General features: G+C 41.1%; 1 protein-coding gene across 5 annotated transcripts; it reads left to right on the top strand.

Annotated features, from left to right (window-relative positions):
• The first annotated feature begins 236 nt into the window (after positions 1-236).
• On the top strand, positions 237-24,234 carry NFYA (nuclear transcription factor Y subunit alpha). Of its 5 annotated transcripts, none has more exons than XM_052648522.1 (10): positions 237-343; positions 7,724-7,871; positions 9,440-9,523; positions 12,272-12,418; positions 17,320-17,451; positions 17,658-17,763; positions 18,838-19,010; positions 20,033-20,206; positions 21,207-21,308; positions 23,610-24,234. In XM_052648522.1, the coding sequence occupies exons 2-10, from the start codon at positions 7,797-7,799 to the stop codon at positions 23,661-23,663; spliced, it is 1,047 nt and encodes a 348-aa protein (XP_052504482.1). In that variant the 5' UTR covers positions 237-343; positions 7,724-7,796; the 3' UTR covers positions 23,664-24,234. The 5 variants fall into 5 exon arrangements, with proteins under 5 accessions (XP_052504482.1, XP_052504483.1, XP_052504486.1 ...); XM_052648523.1 differs by having other exon boundaries at positions 9,437-9,520; XM_052648526.1 differs by having other exon boundaries at positions 9,437-9,523; positions 18,877-19,010.
• The last annotated feature ends 1,582 nt before the right edge of the window (positions 24,235-25,816 follow it).

The raw sequence follows: 25,816 nt of genomic DNA, 5'->3' as shown, positions 1-25,816 counted from the left end.
GCTCTGTTTGAGTGGAACGGTCTGGCGCGCCTAGAAGACGCCTGCGTATTCCTTCGGCCGGGTGGGAGCCAATCAGGAAAGTGGGCGTGGCTAAGGCAAACGCCTGCGCAGTGCTGCTTCTGCGGGGGTGGGGCGAGCCCAGAGCTCGGGGTAGGGGGCGTGGCCTAAGAGGCGCCTGCGCGGAGGCAGTTGGAGGGAGGCCCGATTCCCCTTTGTTCGACTTCGCCATTTTGCGAGGCAGCGGCAGTGGCGGCGGCAGCGGCGGCTGGAGCCTCTGATTGGGTTTCGGGGTCCGGTACTGGAGCCAATCAGCGCGGGCAGCGAACCGGGGGAGCGAGGCACGGTGAGTGTGAGGAGCCAATATCCAGCGGCCCAGAGCCGGCCCCAGCGCCCCGATTGGCGGGTCTCGCTGACCACTCAGGAGAGGCCCAGGCGCCTGTCGAGCCCCGGGAGTCGAGCTGAGTCTAGCCGAGCGAGGCGACCTGCTGCCCCGGACCAGAGCCTGCGAAGCTCTCCGGGGCACTCCCCACCGAGGCCTGCAGGGGGCCACCCCGCGAGGGGATGGCGCCCTCGGGAGCAGGCATCTCGGGGCCCAGACCCGCGCAGGGTGCCAGGGCCAGCTGGGGATGCGTCGCTGTTCTCCCCGACCCTTTGGCCCAGTTTCTTGGGCCCCAGACCCGGGGGTGTGGGGTTTGCCTGCCACAAGGCCCCTACATTCAGGTATACACCCACTCGGGCCTAGGCAGTTTCCTCCTGGTCTTTCTGGCCTCACAACTTAAACTTGCCCTTGCACTCAACACGCGGCGGCCCCCGGGACGGGAAGTCTCCTCCCGCGGGGCCCGCGCACCCCTCCCCTCCGTGAGGGGGCCTGTCCTGTCTGCAGCCCTCCTAGGTGGGGAAGGAGGACCAGGGAAGACGCGCGCCGTGGCCACCGGGCCCCGCGTGCAGCGCGGAGAGGGCCCGACCCGCCCCCGCCTCGACGCTCTGCGGGCCCGCCCTCGCCGTCCCTCTGCAGGGGGGGTAGGGGGAGGGGAAGGGGTTCGTTAGTGCGACCCCTTCTTGGACCCCGCTGCGCCCCTCCTCCTAGCGCACTCCCGGGTCTCCGGTCCCGGCGCCGTTACCACCCCCTTTTGGCTCGTCATTTCCTCTCTTCCCCGCCCCGATCGCCGGGCAGAACCGCACACCTCCGTCCTGGAGCCCATCCAGGCGGTGTCCCTTCCTTGCCCGGGCTGTAAGCCCCTGTCCATTCGGTGCCTGGAACCTCGCTCTTGGAAGATTGCGAGCTCTGTGCATTCCTTTCCCCCGAGGCTGCACAATTTGCTTTCATTAGTCTTAATCTGTTGTTGCTCATCTCGTGGATTCTCGCTCCCTTAGGAATGTAGTTTCTTTTCCTTTCACCTTTCTGTGTCACTTCGAACATGTCAGACATCACTCATTAGCTTGGTTCACAGCCATCTCTTAGTTTGTTTTTTTTTTTCCCCAGTATGTTGACGTTTTCTTGGGTATTTATAGAAACTTAACAGTCTTCTGGGGTTTTCATTAGGGTGAGAGGAAATCTCCTTTGACAGCCAAGTATCTAACAGTATGAACCAGGCGTCCATCTGCTGGGGGGAGAGTGATTAGAGGTCGATGAGAACCTTCCCAGCCTGGTGGAGATTGACAGGTGAACAGGTAATTCATATCTCAGGGTTAGTGCTGTAACGGGGCCAAGTTCAATTCTGTGATGTGTGAGCTAACGACAGCCTCGGTGGAAGGCCAGCATTGCCACACTTCTAATTGGCCTTGAAGGATAATGGGATTTCTTTGGGCAGGAAAGAACGGAAGAGCATTGCTCACAAAGAGAAGAGCATGTGCTGAGGCACCAGACTGCTGTGTTCGGGGGAAGAAGAAAATGTTGGGCAGTGGGCATTTGTGACAATTCAGTAGGTTGGGAAACACAGTTGGTAAAACCACTTGTATATTTTGCTAAGGGATTTTTCAGAAGCAGTTATTTTGTGGAGATTTCAGAAGAAGTCTAGAAGCACTCTTTTTTTTTCCCAAGTTTGGAAAAATAAGTTACTGGCTTATGAGATTCTGCTCCACAATAACAGCGGACTTTGGAGGGGAGGAAGGGAGATTTTTCTCCTAGGACTTTAGAATTTTTTATTCAGGTGTACTCTTTCACAGTACAGCAGTCCTTGTTACATACAGTCAGCCTTTAGTATATGATGCCTATTTTTATAATCACATTTACTGAAGTCATAACTGGTAAAAGTTTCAAAAAGCTACACTAGTGCTCTTTCCACTACTAAAAAATTGGGGACACTTTTGTTTTCATTTTTGCCATGAATTTTTTATTGTTGAACACATTTTAAAAATTGATTTGTAAAATATCTGATAGATGGGGCACTGTGATTTAGATATTTTTTTAGAACGTTTACCTTTGCCTTTGGAGAGGATAAATACCTTGGGACTTAAAGATGGTAGTATGTGTCACTTTAAAATCAGCAAACATTTTTGCTAGATTTCTTTCTAATAGACAGTTATTGTCTGGTCATATTATTGCTAAACCCCTCTAGAAACCCTACCTATTTGCAAAAGAACTTCCTTGCCTGGAATTTTGAGTGCAGTAATCTGACCTTTAGCTTTCTCTTGACGTGTGGCCTTTTAGCCTGCTGTTTTATATGTGGAAATTTTTCTCTTTGTTTTTATGCTATGTCTTCATTTGGAGCACTCCATTCCCTTCCACTTCGACATGTGTAAATCCTACTTGTGCTTAAGACCAGGTCAGATGCCACATTTTTTCTAAAGACTTCATGACTGTCCCCAGTTTCTGTCCTTCAAACTCTTTTGTTTGTTTTTTTCCTTTAGGGTTTGGGTATAGATTTTTACTCCTTTACTAAATTTAAAGACTTTGAAGTTAAAAACTTATAGTTTTCGTTTTCATTCTAAAACCTTCAAGACCGCGTTTGACAGGTGGTCCATCGTTAGTGGGGATTATGCAAATTAGGAGCTGCAATCCAGAAACCTTTTGGATGATGGGGATACAGGATAGTTCTTTGTTCTCTAGTCTTCTATCAAACATAGATCAGGACCTGTTTGTTAAGTTGTGAAGTCAATTTAGTGGGCCAGTGCTGGTAATTTTTCACAGTAGGATAGAGAATACCACCATTCATCTTAAGTTATACTTACAAAGATCAGTTATGAAACTTTTAGTTACTTTTTAAAATATGTTCTCAGTGCATTTGTGATACGAAATGTGTTTCTTACTGTGAGCTGTCAAAAAGTTTAGAAACTGCTCTTCTAGTCTTTGCCTGGTAGTGATGATCAAATATGATAATTCTGCAGGGTTTTTCACTTGTTTATTAAGGTTGAGTTTCTGGTTGAGTTAAAACGTGTGTTGGTCCAAAACAAATGGATTTCTAAGTAGTTAGTTGCATTTCAGGTTCTGTACCTTGAAGTGGGGAGGAAGAGATTTTCTTGCTAACCAGAATAAACATATGTTCTTTCTGTCTTTGAGGAAAAGACATTCAAACTTTGAGTTAGGAGCAAGAACTAGACAGGCTAAATCCGGCTCACTTAATTCTGTCACAATGTGGGCAGAAAAGCACTTCAGGAAAGACGATGTCAGATTATATTGCAGTTCTGCTAACTGAAGCTCACAATAATGGGAACACATGGCTTCATAGAAGCTGGTGGCAACTGTTCTTCACCGTTGGCAGTCTAAATATCATCCTCCAAGCTGAATCACTCCTTCATTAATATATGACAGGAAATTGCTGTTAAACTTGAAACCCCTTCTGTTTTGACCCATCAAAGTATAGTGGATTTAAATGTTTTTAAGTTGTAGTATTTGTATGACGAGGATAAATTAATTTAAAAGAAAACCTGCATGACATTTTATCAGTCGTTTCTCTGCACTTCCAGTATGATGTAAATTTCTGGAAATTAGGGGTCAAGGAAAAAAATCTCACACAGGAAGGGGACTGAAGGTGGAGTGGGTTGTTAAAATACAGAGGACATTCCTTCCTGATCTTGTTTTATTAATCAACTCTTTTGAGATATAGTTTAGACATAAAGGATAATCATTTTAAGTGTATGTTTTAATGGATTTTGATAAATTTATACACAAATGCAACCACCACCATAATGAAAAAATAAGACATTTTATCACCCCCAGAAAGTTCCAGATGCTCTATCCCAGTCAACTTCCCTCTTCCCCCTTTTCCATTTCCAGGAAACCACTGATCTGCCTTCCGTCTCTGGATTACTGTTACCATCTCAGGGATTCATATAAATGAAATCACACTACTCAGGACCTTTAATTTTTAATTTTATTAGCTTAGAAACATAAATGCATTGTGGGTATTGCAGTTAGAGACAAGATAGAATTTAGGAAAGACCATTCACTTCCCTGAAAGAGCCACTTAGTCTGGCTGAAAATCTGGTTTTCTGTACTGTTCCCAGAATCTCTGAGGAGCCAACTCAGTCAACCAGTTTAGAAGAGACATATAAAAATCAGAAGGCTGATTTGTCACTGTGCAATGAGCATTAACTGTTGGGTTTACTTGTGTTACTGATCGTATCTGCTCCCTGTTGGCTACTGTATATGTGAACCCAAATTATAGCTAGATGCGTGTTTGGTGAGCATTCCATTAGAGCAGGGGTGGTGAGATGAAGAACCATATGGCCAGATACACTGTCTGGCTCAGCGGCGTAGTCATCCTCTCACTCGTTTATGGCTCTTACCCTCTGTACCGATTTGGTTGTGAATAATAGACTTGATTGAGCTTTATTAGATTTTCCTCCCAACATTTAGTATAAAATTTTTTAGATATACAGTAAAGTTGAGTTTTATAATAAATACCTGTGTACCCACCATCTAGAATCTGCTCTTAATGTACTGTACTTGCCTTTTTAGAGAGGTGTCTGTATATATCTATGTCTAAACCTACTTCACCCATCAGTGCTGCTGCTGCTGCTAAGTCGCTTCAGTCGTGTCCAACTCTGTGCGACCCCATAGACGGCAGCCCACCTGGCTGCCCCGTCCCTGGGATTCTCCAGGCAAGAACACTGGAATGGGTTGCCATTTCCTTCTCCAATGCATGAAAGTGAAAAGTGAAAGAGAAGTCGCTCAGTCGTGTCTGGCTCTTAGCGACGACCCCATGGACTGCAGCCCACCAGGCTTCTCCGTCCATGGGATTTTCCAGGCAAGAGTACTGGAGTGGGGTGCCATTGCCTTCTCCAACCCATCAGTGCACTTCTTCCTAAATATTTGGGCATTCACAAATAACTGAGACACTTTACAATCATGGTGGGTAATTCATCTTATCCACCATGTGTGGATTTGTGGGGAGAGGTACATGGCTTTGCTGCTGTGATGTGCAGCTCATGTAATTCAGTGTAACTCAAATGTAACTTGTCACTCAAATTTTAGAATTTATGGAGGCCTGGAGAAAAGTTGGGGAGAAAATCTAAAGGTTTTGAATCAAGCCTTTATTCAGGGTTCTCATTATTACTTCAGTTTATCTAATCGTGTCCTTATTTCAAAAAGGAGCTTTCAGCTGTCAAAGTGTATGAGAAGAGTAAATTTGGGCCTTGACTGCATATTTAATGATATTTGTTGCTGTTACTCAGTTGCTAAGTCATTTCTGACTCTTTGTGACCCCATGAACTGCAGCACACCAGGCTTCCCTGACCTTCACTATCTCCCTGAGTTTGCTCAGCTCCTGTCCATTGAGTCAATGATGGCATCCAACCATCTCATCGTCTATTGCCTCCTCTTGCCCTCAATCTTTCCCAGCATCAGTCTTGTCCAGTGAGTCATTTCTTCACATCAGGTGGCCAAAGTATTGGAGCTTCAGCTTTTAGCACCAGTCCTTCCAATTAATATTCAGGGTTGATTTCCGTAAGGATTGACTGGTTGGATCTCCTTGGAGTCCAAGGGACTCTCAAGAGTTTTCTCCAACACCACAGTTCAAAAGCATCAATTCTTCAGTGCTCAGCCTTCCTTATGGTCCAACTCTCACATCCATACATGACTACTGGAAAACCCATAACTGATGTATATGGACCTTTGTCGGCAAAGTGATATCTCTGCTTTTTAATTCGCTGTCTCGGTTTGTCATAGCTGTTATTTCCAGGAGCAAGTGTCTTTCAATTTTGTGGCTGCAGTCACCACCGTCCGCAATGATTGTGGAGCCCAAGAAAATGAAACATGACACTGTCTCCACATTTTCGCCATCTGTTTGCTATGAAGTGATGGGACCGGATGCCATGATCTTCATTTTTTTGAATGTTGAATTTTTAAGCCAGCTTTTTCACTCTGCTCTTTCACCTTCATCAAGAGGCTCTTTAGATCCTGTTCACTTTCTGCCATTAAAGTGGTATCGTGGGCGTATTGGAGATTGTCGATATTTCTCCCAGCAGTCTTGATTCCAGCTTCTGCTTCATCCAGTCAGGCATTTCACATGATATGTACTCTGTATATAAGTTAAAGAAGCATGGGGACAATACAGAGCCTTGACATCCTCCTCTCCCAATTTTGAACCAGTCTGTTTTTCCATGTCCAGTTCTAACTTGCTTCTTATCCTGCATACAGGTTTCTCAGGAGGCAGGTAATGTGGTCTGGTACTCCTGTCTCATTAGGAATATTCCACAGTTGTGATCCAAACAAAGGCTCTAGCGTGGTCAATGAAGCAGAAGTAGATTTTTTTGAGGGGGAGGAATTCCCTTGCTTTTTTTTTTCTTAATAATATTAAAAACTTACAAAATTTTTAATGTTTGAAGTAATTGTAGAGACACAGTATCATTGTGATAAAATGATAAAGGCAAAAGAATCCTTACTCTTTGGAGGCAGATGCTGAAGTATTTATGGAGCTGTGGAGTAATAAGGTGTCTGGGATTTGCTTCAAAATAATGCAGTCCCTGGGGTCACGAAGAGTCAGACTCTGGCGACTGAACAACAGCAATGCAGGGGGAGGGTGAATGAAAAAATGGATGAGATATACGTGAAATAAGATTGACCATGGATTGAAAATTGTTGAAGCTGGGTGATTGCTATGGGGATTAGGTGGAACATTACAGTGTTCTCACTGTTTGGGGTATATATTTGAAAATTGTCATTAAAAAAAATTAACAAAGGGTGGGGTGTTATCAGGCATTCAGATTCATGATTGAGGAAAATGTATATTTTTTTCAGAGAAAATAATAGCCTTGATATGTAAAAAAATTTTTCTTTAATCTGCAAATAGCGTTTATGTAATTCCTTTTTATTTATTGCTCTGGATTAAAGCCCAAACTCCTAAACCTTCACTGTATCTTTCTTACTTAACACTAATAAGCAATCTGTTGGACTTCAGATCTGGGTAATTACGTACTAAATAATAAACCCTGAAATTTTAAATTTCATATCACATTTAGTGCAAATGTGTTACAAATTAAGGCACAGTTCTCTAAAGTACATGTGCAGGCCTGAAAATCTGTGTTAAATGGGCCTTGTAAGAAATTGATACTGTAACTTAATGAGAATTTCTGAGGTGCAAGTGTTGCTCTAGTAGTACTGAAAGGGAAAATTGCTGATGAGCAATGACTAAGCATTTTTAAATATGTTAAATGGCATTATCAAGATGATATTTAACATATTAAATGTTAATATGTTAATGCATATTAACAATGAATTAAATATCTCGTGAGGCCTTGGCTAACACTCTCAGTTCACTTTCTTTTCTTCCCGCTCTGTTAGGAGTGCATCTGGCAGTCCTCTAGGATCTCCAGCGTGACACTGACTGTGGACGGGACTCTGACTTGGAGGGACCATGGAACAGTATGCAGCGAACAGCAGCAGTTCAGCAGAGCAGATTGTTGTACAGGCCGGACAGATTCAGCAGCAGGTATGGAAGGAAAACTGCTTTAAATGTCACAGCGGTGGAGGTGATAATAGCACTCCTCAGTTCTGGATTTGAGAGGCATGAGATCTTCTAGTGGGTCTGGTGACTTGTGCTGAAGTACTTTTTGACAATTGGATTTATTGTGATTTCTCTGATTTTCTCTGTTCAGAAGTCTGTCCAGTCCATAATTAGAATTTGATGTCATGGGTTCCTGGTTTAATAAACTGCCCCCTTTTATCTTACTAGAAATCAAAAATACCTAGTCTGTTTTCAGATGGAGCTTTGAAGGGTAGTTTTGTTTTCCTGCATTAAATTTGGTTGTTTCTCTTATTGATTAAGCCATCTTGTGGTCTGATAAGGCTTTGGCCACAATAGACAAACCAAGATAGCTTCTAAGAAATCCACTATTTAATTTGATCCATCACACTGTTTATTCAATATGAAGGTGATAGGTATCTACAGTTATGGATAAACACATATTAGAAAGGATTTCTGCTGCTGGTTTATTCCTAATTAAGATAGGTTGCCTTCTTGAATTTATACACAGATTACATTTTCTGATTATATATACCTGGGTTTGTTTTAGGAAAACTTCTCTTGTTTTTTCTCCCTGAAAGAAAATAAATTTATTGTGCATTGATTTGGCCTGTAGGCCAAAATTGAAAATGTTTTGTTTCCAAAATGGGACCTAGATAAAATAGAAAAGTCATTAGTGGGGGGGGGCGGGGGGGGAGGGAGTAGGTGGGCAGTGGGTGTTTTGATGGTGAGTTGTTCTATCTAATGACCAAAGGAAGGAGCTACTTCTTATTAAAAGAGATTAATTGTCAAAATTCCTTTGCTGGCTTTTCCTTCCACACAACTACAGCTTCTTTCAGCTGCCTTGAAAGGAAGGGAGATTCCACAGAGGACCCTCCATTCATTCATACCAGTGCCCTAGTGAGTGAATTCTTGCTCTGTCTGAAGTTACTACTAGGAGTAATAAAAATTAAGTTGAGTCTATGAATACATTGCTTCTAAGGTAGTCCAACTGAGTAGGAGTAATCCTAGTTTGGGGACATGAGGGCAGTGACGTCATGAAGCTGTTTTTGTCTCATAGTGATTGCTTTATTCTTCCTTTCTGGTGATTGCATTCAAGTTCCAGAAGCTCTTCATTGTAGCTTCTAGGCTGCTAAAACCTGATGAACTGTTTTGTTCTTGTGAACTCATTTGAGGAAATAAAAAGAACATTAAATGCATGCAGAAGGATCAAATGCTTAATTTTGGAGGGAAGGACTACATTAAAAATTTTTTGTTAATGATGTCAGCTACATCGATGTTTTTGAGTCATGGAAGTGTATTTGAGTTCTGCTCTGGAGACAGAAGACTGTAATTTGTAAGACAGAAGTCTGTAACCTGTTACCTTCAACAAAAAGCTTCAGTATAGGGAGTCTCCAGTTCAAAAGTCCTGTGTAGGGTGGGGCTATTGAAAGAAGACCCTTCCTCTCCCACAAGAGGTAAGGTGATCTCATGTCTTGAACTATACATTTCCTTCCTGACACATTTCAAGCTCTTCCTGTTCCTGTTCTCAGCAGCAGGGTGGTGTCACTGCTGTCCAGTTGCAGACTGAGGCCCAGGTGGCATCCGCCTCAGGCCAGCAAGTCCAGACCCTGCAGGTAGTGGTGCTCTCTCTGACTCTCTGTAAGCACTGCATGAACCTCTCTCCTCGTGTCTGGTGCTGTTCGTGGTAGGACCTCACGGAGGGACGGCAGAGCCAGTTGCATGACTTTGGTGCTGCTAACTTGCCTTTGAGGCTTATATGATGCCAGTTTCCTAATGCTTTGTGCTAAATCATATAGTGATGCTGTACCAGTTTTCTGAAAAGTGCCATTTGGCTAGTATGTTTTTGGGGAAATACCTGAGAACAAATCAGTGAAGAAATTCTTACAAGTGGCATTAGAACCTGTTTAGAGCTCAGATTCTGTAATAAGATTGCACGGTAAATTTTCTTCAACTTTGTATTACAATAATAGAGAAGAAAATGTATACATTTTACTAGGCTAGATTGTGCTTTATTAAAAGGACAACTCAGATATAAAATAGTGATTGCATTTGACAAGATTGATCTAATCACTGAATCTTGTTAATCTCTGCTATTCTATTCACTATTCACTATTTTTCTTGGGGAAGTCGTGACCTTATTATTGGATCTGCAGAGATTGCCCCATAGCTCTTGGTTGGACAGAAGAGAGAGATGCTGTCTGTAAATCTTAGGTATTATAGCCACCGTAAGAATTCCTACTTAAACAATGCAGTTTCTTAACATTATGTATGACCAAGTTAAGTACCTAAATTGGGGTTATATTTGGGCCAGGTCCTATATAAACAGAAGGAACAAAAGTCTTTTCCATATTTATTAGGCTACTTTAACTAAAATGACCATATTTTTGAGAACTTGGCAAAGTTCAGGTACCCTGCCCTTTTTTCTTCTCTGAATGGAATGAGAAGGACCTAGAATGTAGAACTGGCATCTCACTCTACTGTTAGTGCTGCTGAGCAAGCATCCTGCAGCGAACTATCCCTTACTGTAATCATTTCACTTTACCCTTTTCAGCCCTACTCCCATACCTGCCACTCCTAATGTTTGATGATATACAGCCAGTTCTAAACATAAATTAAGCTGAAATAAGCTGAGTTTGTAGGTACTCCCAAACTATTCAAATCTCAGAGTTCAGCAGCTTGATACTCATGTTTTTCATGCTTGCTTCATCTTATTGATACATAAAACAGTATTGTCGTTAACCACTTGTGGAATGGGAATGTAACATGCTCTTAACTGTATGGCTTCTTGTCTGATGCATGTATCCTTGTATCATCATATGTTGTAAAAACAGCAGGTTCCTTGGAGTCTCAAATGGTTCATCATGTGCATATATAGCCTGTCAGCGAAGGGAAAAGTTACGATGATGGATAGCCAGAAAATTACAAGAACAGTTGCTTAAAACTTGTTTCCTTCTTATGCAGATTTTACTTAAAGAAATGGAAGCACTTTAGAGATAATGGAAACCTTTCCTCTAGGGCTCTGATTATTTGTGGAGAATTTTAAATAGTTCTTTCAGTTAGTTATGCAACAAATATTTTTAAAAATCTTTCCTAATAGAGCATGTAGAAACATTAGTATACCAAAAGGAATTTGGTTTGGGATGGGGAAGTGAGAGGAGAAAAGCAGAGGAGAATCAGATTGTAAAATCTTTAAATAGTAAAGTGGAATTTGTCAAGGAGCAGTTTAACAAAACACAGAATTTGAATGTTCCTAAAGATTCCAATATGCTCATAGGGGTGGGGAGGGCTTAATATCTAATCTACTAATCTAAGACAGATTGATCTTTTAACTAAATACTGTTATTTGAACATACTTTGACTGGCATTGAGAATGATTATTTCAGATATACAAATTTTCTTTTGATCTGTTACAAATAGTTCCTCAAAACAAAGATAGAGTCTGAAAGTTTTGGATTTTCAGTGATTTTGTTGAACATTTCGATTCATGTCTAAAGTGGTTTGTTTTTTGACTTTCAGAATGCATTGGGACTCAAGATGTTACAGCACTTTCAGTGCCCTGGGTTTTAGAGTGATCCGTTTACTCATTGGAGGTTGAAAATTGAGAGTTTTTTGGTACTGTTGAAATTTTGTATAATGCTCATGCTTTTTAAAGCTAAAAGAACTATGCAGATATTGCAGGGTCCAGTGTGAGCAGTCCCACCACAAAAATTGTAAACTGACCAATATATTTCTAGGCATTTATACTAGTAGGCTCCTTAAACAACCACGGGACAAGAATTCTCAGTGGTGAGGTAGAGGGTAAAAGGTATGTGTTTCATTTATGCTTCAGAAACTGTAGGGAGGAAGGGTATTCTACATAAGCTTTTGGAGCTGCTTGATAGCTCACCTGAAGTCATTACCAGGTACAGTTTGATTTACTCCTTCCAGGTTATTTAGAATTTGCACTCCAACCACCATCCCCAGCATCAGCCCTCCCTCTCACTGCCTACTCTCCAGTCTTCACCCGAGACTGTTCCTGGATGTTGGACTAAAAAGGCAAATAGTCTTGATGATTTGATTAAATACTTCTCATGAGTTTAGCCTGTATTTGATGATAAACACCTTGTTATCTATTGAGACTTCCCAAAGACTCTGCTTATACCCCATTTTATCTGACTTTTAAGTATTCAGCTTGGCACTTAGTTACAGATACTGTATTTTTGAAGAAGACTCCTTGAGGATGAGGACCTGAAATTATTTTCTTAGTGTCTCTCCTACTTTTTCCTCCTCTAGCAAGACAGCAGAGTAGTTGCAGTGATTGTCTTTAGGTAAAAATCATTTTGTGTCTTATGTTATTTCATTGTTCTTATTTTACTTTATTCTAGGTCCAGGGGCAGCCATTAATGGTACAGGTCAGTGGAGGTCAGTTAATCACATCAACTGGCCAACCCATCATGGTCCAGGCTGTTCCTGGTGGACAAGGTCAAACCATCATGCAAGTACCTGTATCTGGGACACAGGGTTTGCAGCAGGTGAGTGGTATTTTTTTTTAAAAAAAAGAATTTTAGAATATCGGGATAGAAGTTTTAAGAAATAAGTTGTTACAAATTGAAAATTGATACTGTATTTTAATTGCTTCTTAACCTTCCTTTTGCATTTAGTTGCATTTAGTCAGTTTCCCACCTTTGTAGTGTCAGTGATAGAAAGCAGAGCTGTAGAGAAATAGGACATTTCTGGTAAGGGCTAAGGTATTAGACATGATCTTGAATCAATGTAAGTAATATAAAAAGAGAGCTTGCTAAGTCATTTCAGTCGTGTCCAGCTCTGTGATCCTAAGGACTGTAGCCCCCCCAGACTCCTCTGTCCATGGGTTTCTCCAGGCATCAGTACTGGGGTGGGTTTGTTACCAAAAGAGTGTGGAGAGTCTGGCTGCTCACTGCTCAAAAGCCAATAAACAGGCCAGGTTAGTGGAAGGGAGACAGGAAAGTTTGCTTTGTTTCAAATGCTGGCAACTAGGGAGGGGAAGGCTGATGGACATCTGTCCAAAGGCTGACTTTCTCCCCACCTCCCCGCCAGTGGCAAACAGTGAGGCAAGAGCTTTTATAGACAGAAGGAAGGGGCTACATACAGGAACAGCACAGTCAGCTCTGACAGTCACCTTCAAATTGCTCTTCAGTGGCCTAACCACCACCATCCTAGTTGTTTTAGGTGTAGTGAATTGTCAGTTCCAGGGTCTGTTCGTCACCGTTTCTTTGTGGCCAGTTCTTGGAACTGCGGCACTCACGTCCTGGGTGCAATCTGGTCATCGTGTAGTTAGCTTCTCCACCTGGTGTTTTATTATCTGTAAGAGAGCTCACAGGACATAGCTCAGAGTATTATCTCTAGCCCTTGAGGAAGAACTAGAGGTCCTCGACTATGCTTCCTGACTACCGTACTATTATTAGTCTCCTTTGACTGGTTTCCTTTGTTTCCACGTTTCTCACTTCTCTGTTTAAACTTATTGTTTGACTCAAGTTTGCCACAGAACAGGCAGGCAGAGGACATGGTTAGGGGCAAGGACTGTAGAGTCCTGTTCCATTTCAGGTTGCCATGCCCTCCTCTAGGGGATCTTCCCAACCTAGGGATCAAACCCACATCTCTTAAATCTTCTGCATTGGCAGGCAGGACCTTCACTAGTGCCACCTGGGAAGCCCTTACAAAAAGAGCATCTAGTTTAGTAAAAGTCACCATCAACGTGTCCTTTGTTGGCTCTTCTGGGCACTGAGTGGGGAAATGTATAGTCTGCTTTGGAGATTGTTGTTTTGGGTCAGAAATATTATCCTTTTCATTTCCTTCCATGTTATTTATAACTTATCTAGCAAGTGATGAAAATATTTCAGTCCAAGCCTATCACACACACCTCAAGCTATACTTAGAGCAAAATTTATAACCTTGAATATTTTAAAAGAACTGAAAATAAATAATTTTTTTTTAGGAAGTTAGGACAAGAAGAAAATGAGCAAAAGATAGGTTAAAATGAATGAAGTAGAAAACCAGCAAAAATGTAAAAAACTAAATAAAAGCTGACTCTTTAAACAGACATGTAAAGTAGTTAGGTAAATTTACTGGAAAGACTGATTCAGAAACAGAAAACAAAAGTAAAATTACAGGCATTTTTATCTTGTTGGCAGAAATTTAAAACACTGATTATATCCAGTGCTAGAATGGGTGTAAAGAAAATGAAGCACATTATTTTTGTTGATTTTCGAATTGTAAAGGCCTTTTGGAAGGTATCTCGCTCTTGAATATTTAAGCCTTTTGATGTACCTGTCCCACTTCTGAGAATCTATTCTTATAGGAAGAAAAGATAAATATATAGGGAGAAATACACGAAGACATTTATTGAAGCTTTATACAAGCAAAAAAAATTGTAGCCTGAGTGTCTGTTGGTAAAGAATCGATTGAATACATCATACTGTGTTCATATGGCGTATCGTGTCCTTGAACTTCCTTAGTGGCTCAGTGGTAAAGAATCTGCCTGAGGTGTAGGAGACGCAGTAGACTCAGGTTCAGTCCCTGGGTTGGGAAGATCCCCTGGAGAAGGGAATAGCTATCCACCCCACTATTTTTGCCTGGAGAATCTCATGGACCGAGGAGCCTGGTGGGCTACAGTCCATAGGGTCACAAAGAGTCGGATATGACTGAAGTGACTCAGCACACATTATGACATTATGTCCTTGTTAAAAAGGCTGAACTGTTGACTTTGGGGGAGGGATTAATAATGAAGTATTTTTAGTGAGAAATAATTTACAGAGAAGTATATGCTTAAGTCATATCACCTTTGTATTAATAACTAATAGCCAGATCCCAGTGAGTGTGTGTATGTGTGTGTGTGTATATATATATATGTTTATGAACTTTTTACTAAAGTTTTCTAAAGCTGCTTATATCTTCTGTGATTTCATTAATATCTTCATTTTTCTGGAGTAATGTAATATGAAGTGAAGTCGCTCAGTCATATCTGACTCTTTGCGACCCCATGGACTGTAGCCTGCCAGGCTCCTCCGTCCGTGGGGTTTTCGAGGCAAGAATACTGGAGTGGGTTGCCATTTCCTTCTCCAGAGGATCTTCCCCACTCAGGGATCGAACCCAGGTCTCCCACATTATAGGCAAATTGTCTGAGCCACCAGTTGAAAAAAAAATTGAGCCATGCTTGATAACCAAACTTTTAAGTTTTGCATATTCCTTTGTAGTTTTGTGCACACCTCTTGGGCATAGTTGTAATACAAGCATATAGTTTTTTTGTTATGGTTTTGTTTTACTTCCTTTTATTTTTAAATTCCTTCATAGTAAATTTGGTGAATCAGAATTTGTAAGTTAACTGTGTACTTATTTTGGTTTTTTTTTCTTGTTTTTGCTTTTATAGGTAAGGTTACTATAAATGTATTTGAATTTTATAGCTTTATTTTTTTCACTTGAATTTAATCTTAGGGGAATATTTCTGGGAGGGGAAGAATTGATTGGGCAAAGGGTAAGGTCATTTTTAAGGCTATCAGCATATTTTTGCCAAGATAGAGTTGCAGTCAGGATTAAAAATAGTTTCTACATTACTGCATGCATAAATGTATGAGTCGTTAAATATACTTCAGTGTGTGTACTTGCCTCAATTTCACACTGCTATTTCATTTCTGTCCTTCCTCTCAGTGCCTCCTCTCCAGTCCCCCAGCTTGGCATGCCCTCTTCTCTGTTGAATAGAAACAGTGTGATACAGAGCTAGGAAGACTATCAGGAATGCAGTGACCTGAATTCATTTGCAGGTCTGCCATTAAACAGACTTTTCTCTGGGCCAAGTTCTTTGATTGTTGGTTTTCTCATTTGAAAAATGCAGTTTATATCAGGTGATTGCTAATGTTCATTTCAGCTGTAGATTCTGTGGATTTTGTAGGATTTTTGGCCTTTAAGAGAAGACATTGAAAAGGTTATCTTATTCCCCTCACTCTAGGCAGCACTGTAACTAATCAAACCATCTTGGAAAAATTATTTTCTGTTAATGTTGCATGACATGGCTCTAGGTATGATTCCATAGCCTCCCATAAAACACTTAAACTTTCAGTCCATTTTTATTAGAGACTGGTTTAGTGTGTGTTGTTTTTGAATAACCATGTCTTTTAGAAGTGTACTTCACCTTTTTTGAACTGTACCTTCTGTTTTAGAATTCCATTTAAGCCTGTGCTCTCTCTTCGGATTAAGATCCGTGGCGTGATAGAGACAATGGAGTAGAGAGCCAAGAAATAGATGTAGGACTATTGGAAATTGGTATATAACAAAAACAGTGTAAAGTTTCAGTGAAGAAATGGTTCAAGAGTGGTATCAAAAAGGAAAATTGATCTCTACCTCACACTATATCAAAAATACTTGCTAGATAGATTACAGATCTAACTATAAAAAAAGCATACTTGGAAACTTTTATATTCTGTTCATAGGAATATTTTCTTTATGATGTGGGGTAGAGAAGGATTTCTTAAAAACCAAAAAAATATATATATATAACTGAAAAATTTGGTGTATGTCAAAATATATCGTAAAATAAAGGTAGAAGACATAATTTGGAGAAGATATTTTTAATGTATAATGGGGTTTGTGTCCAGAATACATTTTTTAAAATTCTTTATATGTGTTGATATGAAAGTAACAGTCGAGTAGAAAAATGGGCAAAGAATATGAATAGATAGAAGAGGAAACCCTATTGACCAATAATAGGTATTCCTTGCTATCCAAAACAGGTAGAAATAGATCCAGATAACCAGATAAATTTCTTGTTTGTTTATTTACCAACATTTTCTAATTTAATTTGTTGAATTTCAGTGTTGACTACAGGGGTATGTAATATGCTAATACCCCTTTCTATACAAAATCTTTTAAGGATTTTATGTGTATGTGTATTTATAGAATTCCAGCTAGAAAATTTTAAAGTTACTTAATAATTTTTTTCAATATTTTGTTATAAAAAACTTCAAACATAGACACGAGCAAAGAGAATGATACGGCGAATCCTCATCACCCATTTTAACACACAAACTAGTATTTTACTGTTGAAATCTATTTTCATCTATTTCCCCTGACTCAAGGATTATTTTGAATATATGCACTACCATTTCATCTATCAAAAATACTTCAGGGTGTATTTTTAAGTGAATAAGCTTTTAGAAATATATTCCCAATGCCAGCAATATCATCTTTAATATCATCCAGTATCCAGATAGTGATCAAAATTCCCCAGTTTCATAAATGGAAAACAAGCTCTCTCTAATTCATAAGAGAGAAGAACAGGACTTGTGTTTTTTTTCTTCTCCAGAGCATTTCCTGCCTTGTAGATGAATTTGAGTAACTAACACTCCAGGACCAATGGCGACCAGTGTCAGCAGGGCACTAATCTTGGTGTTCTCTTGTGCAGATACAGTTGGTCCCACCGGGACAGATCCAGATCCAGGGTGGGCAGGCGGTGCAGGTGCAGGGCCAGCAGGGCCAGACCCAGCAGATCATCATCCAGCAGCCCCAGACAGCCGTCACTGCTGGCCAGACGCAGGTAACTCCACGGTCTCTGCACGGCATCAACAGAGGCGCACAGCTGCTTTTCGAGGGTCAGACAACTGGGTAGAGTGTTCCACATGTAGTAGAAACGGGGACGAAAACTATCACAGAAATGCCTTTTTCTCAAAAAGCACTGCATGGTCCTGTTTTCTTGTGGTGTCTTTGGAATTATTAAATTGTGTCATGATTTGTTCCCTACAGACACAGCAGCAGATTGCTGTCCAGGGGCAGCAAGTGGCCCAGACTGCTGAAGGGCAGACGATTGTCTACCAGCCAGTTAATGCAGATGGCACCATTCTCCAGCAAGGTACGAATGCCCGGCATTTCTGTTGGACTTTTGGGGGCATCCTGTTCATCTTGAGCAAATGACTGCTTTAGAAATTTTGTGATGTGTCCATTGATTGTTAGCTCCCTGTCACCAATATGCAACCAGTGCTGATTCCATTTTGTATGGAACTACAATAGTTGTTAAATTCAGCCACTATGACCCTAGGGATTATACAAGGTTTTTATTCTTTCTAAGAACTGTTCTCTAAATGGAAGATTAGAAATACAGAGTTTCTTTAGTGGTAGAGAAATATATCTCTGCTGCTTTTTTTCTTTTTCTCCCAGGCCACTTCATTATTAATTTATTCCAAAAGACTTTAAATGACCACTGTATGTAGCACATTACTGCAAACAGTTTTCTTCTCAAAGACACTCTATAGTCTAGTAGGCGAGACATGAATGTGACCAAACAAATACCGTGCAGAACCCTTATTAGTGGTATGTCTTCTGTGACGGAAGGTTTGACTTGTGATTAAAATCTGGCCGTAGACAAGATCCAGTGAGTGCAGGCAGTGTGCTCTCCTGTGACCCAGGGGAGAGCCAGAACAGGCATAGCTCAGAGAATGATGGACAAATCCTCAAGTGCTGCTGTTGAAGTCTGGGAGCTTGGCATGCCTGGTTTAATTTTAAGATTTAGTCCTGTAGCTGTCTGACTCATTGTCAGTTGAGAATAAACGTTTTTTTTTTTAAATCTTCATCCTGAAACAGGTCATTTATATAAGAACAGTGGCTATAGCTGAAGTCAGACTAACTCATAGAAAGGGAAGCCTCCAAAATATTTGGTCACCCACTGAAAACTTTCGACTCAGTATGAGTAGTTTTATTCAGAACTAGAACCCATATAGTTATTAACATCTCTAAACTTGTGATTACTTGGATTATATACAGCAAGCAAGGCAGAGAATGGAAGAGTGCTTTTTCTCCCCTTGGCTAAAAGAGCATGTGTTTCCAGGATTAATAAATGTGTGCCAGATAGAAGAGGGACTAACTGTGTTCCCTTCTTTCTGTATACCTGTTTTTTTGTTTGTTTGTTTTATGTTTTATTTTCTTAAAGTTACAGTCCCTGTTTCAGGCATGATCACCATCCCCGCAGCCAGTCTGGCAGGAGCACAGATTGTTCAGACGGGAGCCAGCGCCAACACCAACACAACCAGCAGTGGGCAAGGGACTGTCACCGTGACACTGCCAGTGGCAGGCAACGTGGTCAGTTCAGGCGGGATGGTCATGGTAAGAAAACTGATTTTTCATTTCATTGTCTATAGTTTATTTTTCCATGTATCTTTGTCTTCGAAAATTTTTTCAGCTTGTGTTTTAAAATCTCTCATGAAGCTTGTGATATAATCCTGACCTCTTGAGACTGAGATTCTTAAGACACAGTGGTCTACTTTTACAATAAACATTACAGTAAACCATAACTCATTCTGTGTACCTACTGTGTGCCAGAGACTATTCTAGGTGCTAGAGATGTAGCAGAAGAAAAGCAGATGTAAATATTCACTTCTGGAATCTTATTCATAACTGAAATGAAGAGTTATAGACTACTAGTCTTTGGGAAGTAGAAAGTATACGGCCCAAAGTGGGTGAAACGAAAACGTTCAAAATTAGAAAGATGTAGTAAATAGAGAAACCAAAAAAAAAGGTGTGATGTAAATATATTGCGAAGAGGGGAAGGAGAGTTGACTGTAAACTCATATGTCAAAATAGAGTGTCAGTGTACAATACCTAAAATGGGTAAGCTAAGAAAGAAGTATTAGAAACTACACAGAAGTGGAGGAGTCCACTAGAAGAAACAATATAACCATTTAAAGTTGTTATTGTTGGGAAGGTAGTGGAACCTGATTTGTTCTGGAAAATGTGGGTTGAATTGTATAGTAAGTTAACAATTATGTAACTAGACGCTGTTAGCAGCGCTTGGTCGATCCTTTGAGCTCTTTTACTGCCTGTGATTACTGTTCATGACCATTAGATGGCAGCAGACATTCTTAGAAAATGGAGCTGTGCGTGGGCAAAAACCTGGACAGGGTTATGTTGTTTCTCAGTGTGGGTCCTTGGCCCCCTATTACAGAATCATCTGGAACATTTGTTTAAAATGCAGGCCTTAAGTGTAAATGTTCTCCAGGAATCTGCATTCAACAAGTACCCTATAAAGCTACTCGTCGGAGCATTCAGAAGAACAGGGACCAAGAAATTACTTCCCAGGTCCATACTTCATGTTACTACTTAATAAGCTGATTTTGCTCTTCACACAGATGGTACCTGGTGCTGGCTCTGTGCCTGCAATCCAGAGAATCCCTCTCCCTGGGGCAGAGATGCTTGAAGAAGAGCCTCTCTATGTCAATGCCAAACAGTACCACCGTATACTTAAGAGGAGACAAGCTCGGGCTAAATTAGAAGCAGAAGGGAAAATTCCAAAGGAGAGACGGGTATGTGTAACATTGGGCCGGATACAGGATGAGAACAGCAGGGTTCTACTTCTGAAATAACCTTTTATGTGGTTAGTTTCCTTGAGTACCTTCCAGACTTTGAAGTTAGATAGCTGTTACCTTTTGTAATGGTACTTATTATTGCTATATGGAGCTGCAACTATAACAGTTAAAAAATAACTACAACATAAATAGCGTTTTATTGTTGTTTTGTTTTGTTTTTTAATCTTCCGTAAAGTCCAGAGGTGGACTTCCCTGGTGGCTCAGACAGTAAAGAATCCGCCTCCAGTACACCCAGGTTTGATCTCTGGGTTGGGAAGATCCCCTGGAGAAGGGAAAAGTGGTTACCCACTCCAGTATTCTTGCCTGGAGAATTCCATAGACAGAGGAGCCTGGTGGGCTACAGCCTGTGAGGCTGCAAAGAGTTAGACATGACTGAGCGACTAACACAAAGTACAGAGACCTATTGTCCTGGGCTGTGGCAACCCTCAAGAGCATTCTCTTCCTGTCTTACTGTCCTGATTGTTTAGTGTGCTGTCCATAGTCCAAGATGACTGCCTGGGCTCTAGCCAAGGAGCAGAGGGAATAAGGAAACTTTCTCTCAAGGAAACATTCAAAAAGTTCCATAATCACATTAGCCAAAATTTAATTACATGGCCATACTTAGCTGCAAATAAGGCTAGGAAATGCCGTCTCTTTAATGAGACTGTACCAGCTAAAATTTGGTTTGTTACTAAAGCAAAAGGGAGGATATATATTGGGGGGTAGGTGGCGATTACTGCTATATCTTTGGGGAACCTGTATTTAGTTATTACTCATTTGGCATTTACTTTCTTATGATAGTTAGACGCGATTAGCTGCTGTTTGTGTTTTCTCCAAGATTTCTCCATAATACAAGATCCTAATTGCCCCTGGTGGTTTTGATCACAGCCATCCTAAACTTTTGAGCATTGGAGAGCTCTGCTGCTTTCAGCTAGTAACTTGGTTTTTCTTGTTTTAGAAATACTTGCATGAGTCTCGGCACCGTCATGCCATGGCACGGAAGCGTGGTGAAGGTGGACGATTTTTCTCTCCAAAGGAAAAGGATAGTCCTCATATGCAGGTAAGAGGATTTATACTTTTTATTCTTAGCTTTATTGCCTTGAATCTTCCTGGGTGGAAGCCTTCACAGTGTCCTCTTGCTATTTTCACACTAGGGACTAATCAGTCTGTAAACTGGATGCAACATTGTATATCTTAGAGTCCCTTTCTTCTTAAAAGAACTAAAGTCTTTGATCGAGTGGCCTTTTTTTCCTCAGTCTTTTCCAGTTACTACTATTAATTCCTTCTTGAAATTCTCACTTTTTTTGATTTTCAGAGCACAAGTTTATTCCCTAGGGTAGTGGTAGCAGCAGCTAACTCTTAACTGCTGTGTGCCAGCCATTACGTTAAGCATTTTATCATTGAATCTTTACAACAGCCTTGACCCCCATGAGGTAAGAATTATAGTTTCTGTTTTACATTTGAATCTGAGGTTTAGAGGGGTTAAGTCATTTGCCTACAGTAGAATATCTAATAAAATGGTACAACTGAAATTCATGCCTAGGCTGTGTAATTCCAGAACTTGGTCTATAGCCATACTGGTTCTTACATCTAATTTCACTGATTGTATCTTACTGGCATTTCTAGTCAACGTGTCCAAAGTAGAACTCTTGGTTTTTATTTTATTTTTAAACCTAAACCAGACGCTCATCTCAATAAGTCACATGTCCCTTCACCCAATTATTAAAGCTAGAGTTGTCCGGTTTTGAAGTCCTCTTGGTTTTAACTCTAAACTATTCTCTGAATCAGCTTACTTTTTCCCTCCCAATTGCTGTCAGGCTAGTCTAACCCTCTCTTCTTTGCTTCAGTTAAGGCAACAGCTGTCTAATCTCCCTTCTTCCCCTCTTGTGCCCCTCTAGTTCAGTCTCCACATCTTAGTGTCTGTATCATATCACATCACCAGCCTGCTCCCTTCCACGCCTGCCCTTTTCCATTTGCACACAGACTAAAATCCAAAGTGCTTACCATGGCCAGCAGGGCCCTGTAGGATCTAGCTCCTGCCCACCTTTGGCTTTATTTCCTCCTGCTTCTCGGTGTTCATGCTCTTGCTGTACTGTTCAAGAACCTCTGTCTTTAAAATAGCTTGTCTGTAAAGCTTTTCATGCCATCCTTTTGCATGACTGTCTCCATATCTTTTAGGTCTTGGTTTCAATCTGAGAGGCCATATCCAGAGGTTTCTTCTACTCCATTATTTTCTCACGTCTTCCTTTTGAGTGTAGTAATAATCATTTTATTTGCGTAACTGTGCAGTGGTTGTCTACTCTAGACTATAAGCTGTGTAGAGAGTCAAGAGTTATTGTTCCCCGTTGTATTTAGCATAATACCCATTCAAGAATGAGTACCAGTAAATTTTTGTTGACTAGGTTCCTCCCATTATTCTGTTTCTCCCATACTAAAGCTTTATTCTGAAGACCCGTCGCATTCCAGCTTTACTGTGGTCCAGTCCATCTTTATAAGATAGTGCTTTTTTAATCACAGTGCTTAGTGCATGGTGAGAACTCACTAAATGTTGGTTATTGGTCTTCCTCTTTGATCAAGACTCAGCCTTTTGTCCTGCCACCCCTAGAAATGTTTCAGCTTTGTCTTGGATCATGCCAGTTGAGGCTTCAGAGCCCTGGTATGGAGGAACTGAAGGTGGCTGTTAGGTAGTGGGTTTTTGTGTAGACAGTAGCACTGCGTGGCTTGCAGGATCTTAGTTCCCCGACCAGAGAGTGAATGTAAGCCACAGCAGTGAAAGCAGACCCACCCTGGGCTGCCAGTGAACTCCCAAGGACTGACCTTCGTCTTAACAGTGCAGGGTTTTGGAAAAGGCAGGCAGAGTTTAGTGGAAAGAAGATTAAGTCGGAGCCAAGAGATTTGAGAATTAATTCTTGCTGGGCTTGTCACTAACTTTTTGATTCTAGTCCAGGCTTCAGGTTTATCTGCAAAATGAATGCATTAAAGTAAATAAAATCCAATGTCCTTTCCAACCCTGTCAAGTGTTCAGTATTTAAATAATGAAAATATACAACATGAATTGGTTTCTCTAGGTCTTTTTTTAGCCACCTAGGGATCCTTAAGTGTGTAGAGCACAGCACAGGTGTTAAAAAAGTGAGATACTCTCTCAACTCTGGAGTGCTCTGTCATGGAGTGCCAGACCAGACTTGAAATCATTTTCTAAGAATGAAGTTTATTGTCTCTTCTTTCGTAGTGGAATTGCATTGTAGTCCATGTGTGCAGACAGAGTGTTTGTGTACTTCCCCTTGGTGATAAGTAGTGAGAGCCCTGAATTCCTGGTTGCTTTTGCAAAGGACTTTAATTGTTGCTGTGCTTCCCTTTGTAGGATCCAAATCAAGCAGATGAGGAGGCTATGACACAAATCATCCGCGTGTCCTAACCCCAGGCCTTGCGATGGAGCCAATCGAGGCGATCTTCCTCACGCTGTTTCCCACCATTCAGGGAAACTGATCACCTCTTCCGATGGGACACTGACGACCACATTCTGCCCTTTTCTACAGGACAGAAACCACTTAGTTTTTAATAAGTGGCTCAGTATTATAATTGCAAGGATGTCTGGCAAACTGAAGTTGCAAGCCTTTGTCTCACCCTTTCAGTCAGGACTTCTCTCAGACTGTTGCTGACATTGACATTTCATGGATTGGGGTGATGCAAGGGACTCATGCCAGCCCAGCAGTACACACATAGCACTTGTGTTGACTGGTGATGCCAGCCAGCCATCTGAGCAGAGAACAACTTTCTCAACCTAAACTGCAATTGGGGAAGCTGCAGCCCATTACTTCCCACAGATTCTGAACAGTACCCATCCCTCTAATGGGAGATCTCAGGCTGACTGATGGACCTTTTGTATTCAGAGATGGTTTCCAGGCAAGGAAGCTCCATCTCATGATATGGAAACAATAAATTCTGAGATACATTCATCTAATCTGTGGTAATAATAAGAATCTCTTCTACCCAGATGATAGATTGGGATTTTTGGACTCCAGCCAAGAAAAAGTTAACTCTGGGGATAGAATGATAAAAGATTGAAGCACTAAAAACATAGATTGCTGGATCTCTTGGCTTTCACAAGGTGTGGTCTACTTGTCTGTCTGGTGACAGGTCATATCGACCACAGTTCTTGCTGAGGCTACTTGTAAGACGATTTTGAGGGTACTGGACCTTGAAACTGCCTTTTCTTAGTAGAAAACAAAATTATGTATAGTAACTCCAAAACAGCAAAACTAGAGATTTTCAATCATAGGCTTTGTGACAGCATTTGGGGAATAGAAAGTTTTGTGTGTGTTTCAGTCCAGAAGGACAAAGACTAGTATATATACCCTTGTGATGTCATACAGCATGATTCACCAGTGGATGGATGCCTGGGATGGATCATCATAATGAAGAGAAGAATTTACATTTATACTATAACCTTTTAACAAGCATGGAAAGGGAAGTCTGAGATTTGATTCTTGACAGTTTCTGGAAAGCACTGTTTAGTCAAGCTAGCTGGGACCTAATCCAGGTTGCCTGCTAGAGCGTGGGGTGGATGTTGGCTTCACTCCTGCTGTGCTTTGTGCTGGCCCGAGAGAGGGAACGTTCTCATTTTTCCCATGGCAGCTGATTCTTCGGTACCAGTTTCCGCTCGTTTCCCCTTTGCTCCATAGGTCTTGTGCAGAAAGGCTTTCACTTTGCATCCATGTTCTGGGGGTAAGGTGGAGATAGAGATTCTTGCAGGGTCAGGAGCAAGGCTGAAGCCCCCAGAGTAGGCTGTGCGTCAGAAAAACATGTTTCTTTTCTAGATGTGGAACCCTGGGAGAACTAAGGTGATTTCAGAAGAGTTGCTGGTTTTTTGTTGTGGTGGTTTTTAGAAACAAGGAAAACTTTGTAATTCTTTCAAAGAACATTTGGTTTTGATTTTAATACCAAGACTAGCCGATTGGCTTTTCCTTTGATATCACTCTAGCTGTATTAAGAGGGAAAAGAAATTAAACCCACCAAAGAAAACATCACAAAAGGAAATCAATGTAATGGTACAAAACAGAGGTACAGAGCTGTGCAGAGAAAGCAGGAAGTGAAGTATCTCCCTAGTCCCTTGAGTCTACTCATCTGTCCTAGCTTCCAGATGTCAGGAGGGGTTGACCCTTTGGTATTTACTTTATTTGGTAAGCCCCAGGTTCTTAAGATGACAGATTACTAAAAACAATGAGGAGTTTTTATCCTTTGGTTTTGTTTAGGAGTCTTCAAGATGCAGAGTTCAGAAGAAATTCCTCAGACCTAATTTCTAGTACTTAAGCCAACAACAGTTCTAAAAGGCTATTTATTTGTGTCTGTAAGATTGTACATATACTACCAACCTCATACTGTTCTGGATTTTTTTCTCACAAGGCTTGAGTTTAGGTTTTTTTTTTAATGAAATGCTTCAGTTGTCATTTTGTCATTGCATTTCAGATAGCTCATGACCCTTTTATTGTGGTCATTTTAGCACATAATAACCCACAAAGTGGGGGTGAGGTTTGGATTTTTTTTCTTTGTTACTAGAAGTTCTTTTAT

Source organism: Budorcas taxicolor, chromosome 11, assembly GCF_023091745.1.
Source record: "Budorcas taxicolor isolate Tak-1 chromosome 11, Takin1.1, whole genome shotgun sequence".
In the NCBI taxonomy this organism is placed as follows: Eukaryota; Metazoa; Chordata; class Mammalia; order Artiodactyla; family Bovidae; genus Budorcas; species Budorcas taxicolor.
The sequence above is the reverse complement of the archived record's forward strand: the minus strand, read 5'-3'. Positions and strand labels throughout refer to the sequence as shown.

What these genes read in the sequence shown, in the direction of transcription:
- NFYA (XM_052648521.1), top strand. Translation starts at nt 7,797, where the DNA reads ATGGAACAGTATGCAGCGAACAGCAGCAGTTCAGCAGAGCAGATTGTT. An exon ending in TCACTGCTGGCCAGACGCAG is followed by an intron (nt 17,452 to 17,657) that starts GTAACTCCACGG and finishes TGTTCCCTACAG; the next exon opens with ACACAGCAGCAGATTGCTGT. An exon ending in GTTCAGGCGGGATGGTCATG is followed by an intron (nt 19,011 to 20,032) that starts GTAAGAAAACTG and finishes CTCTTCACACAG; the next exon opens with ATGGTACCTGGTGCTGGCTC.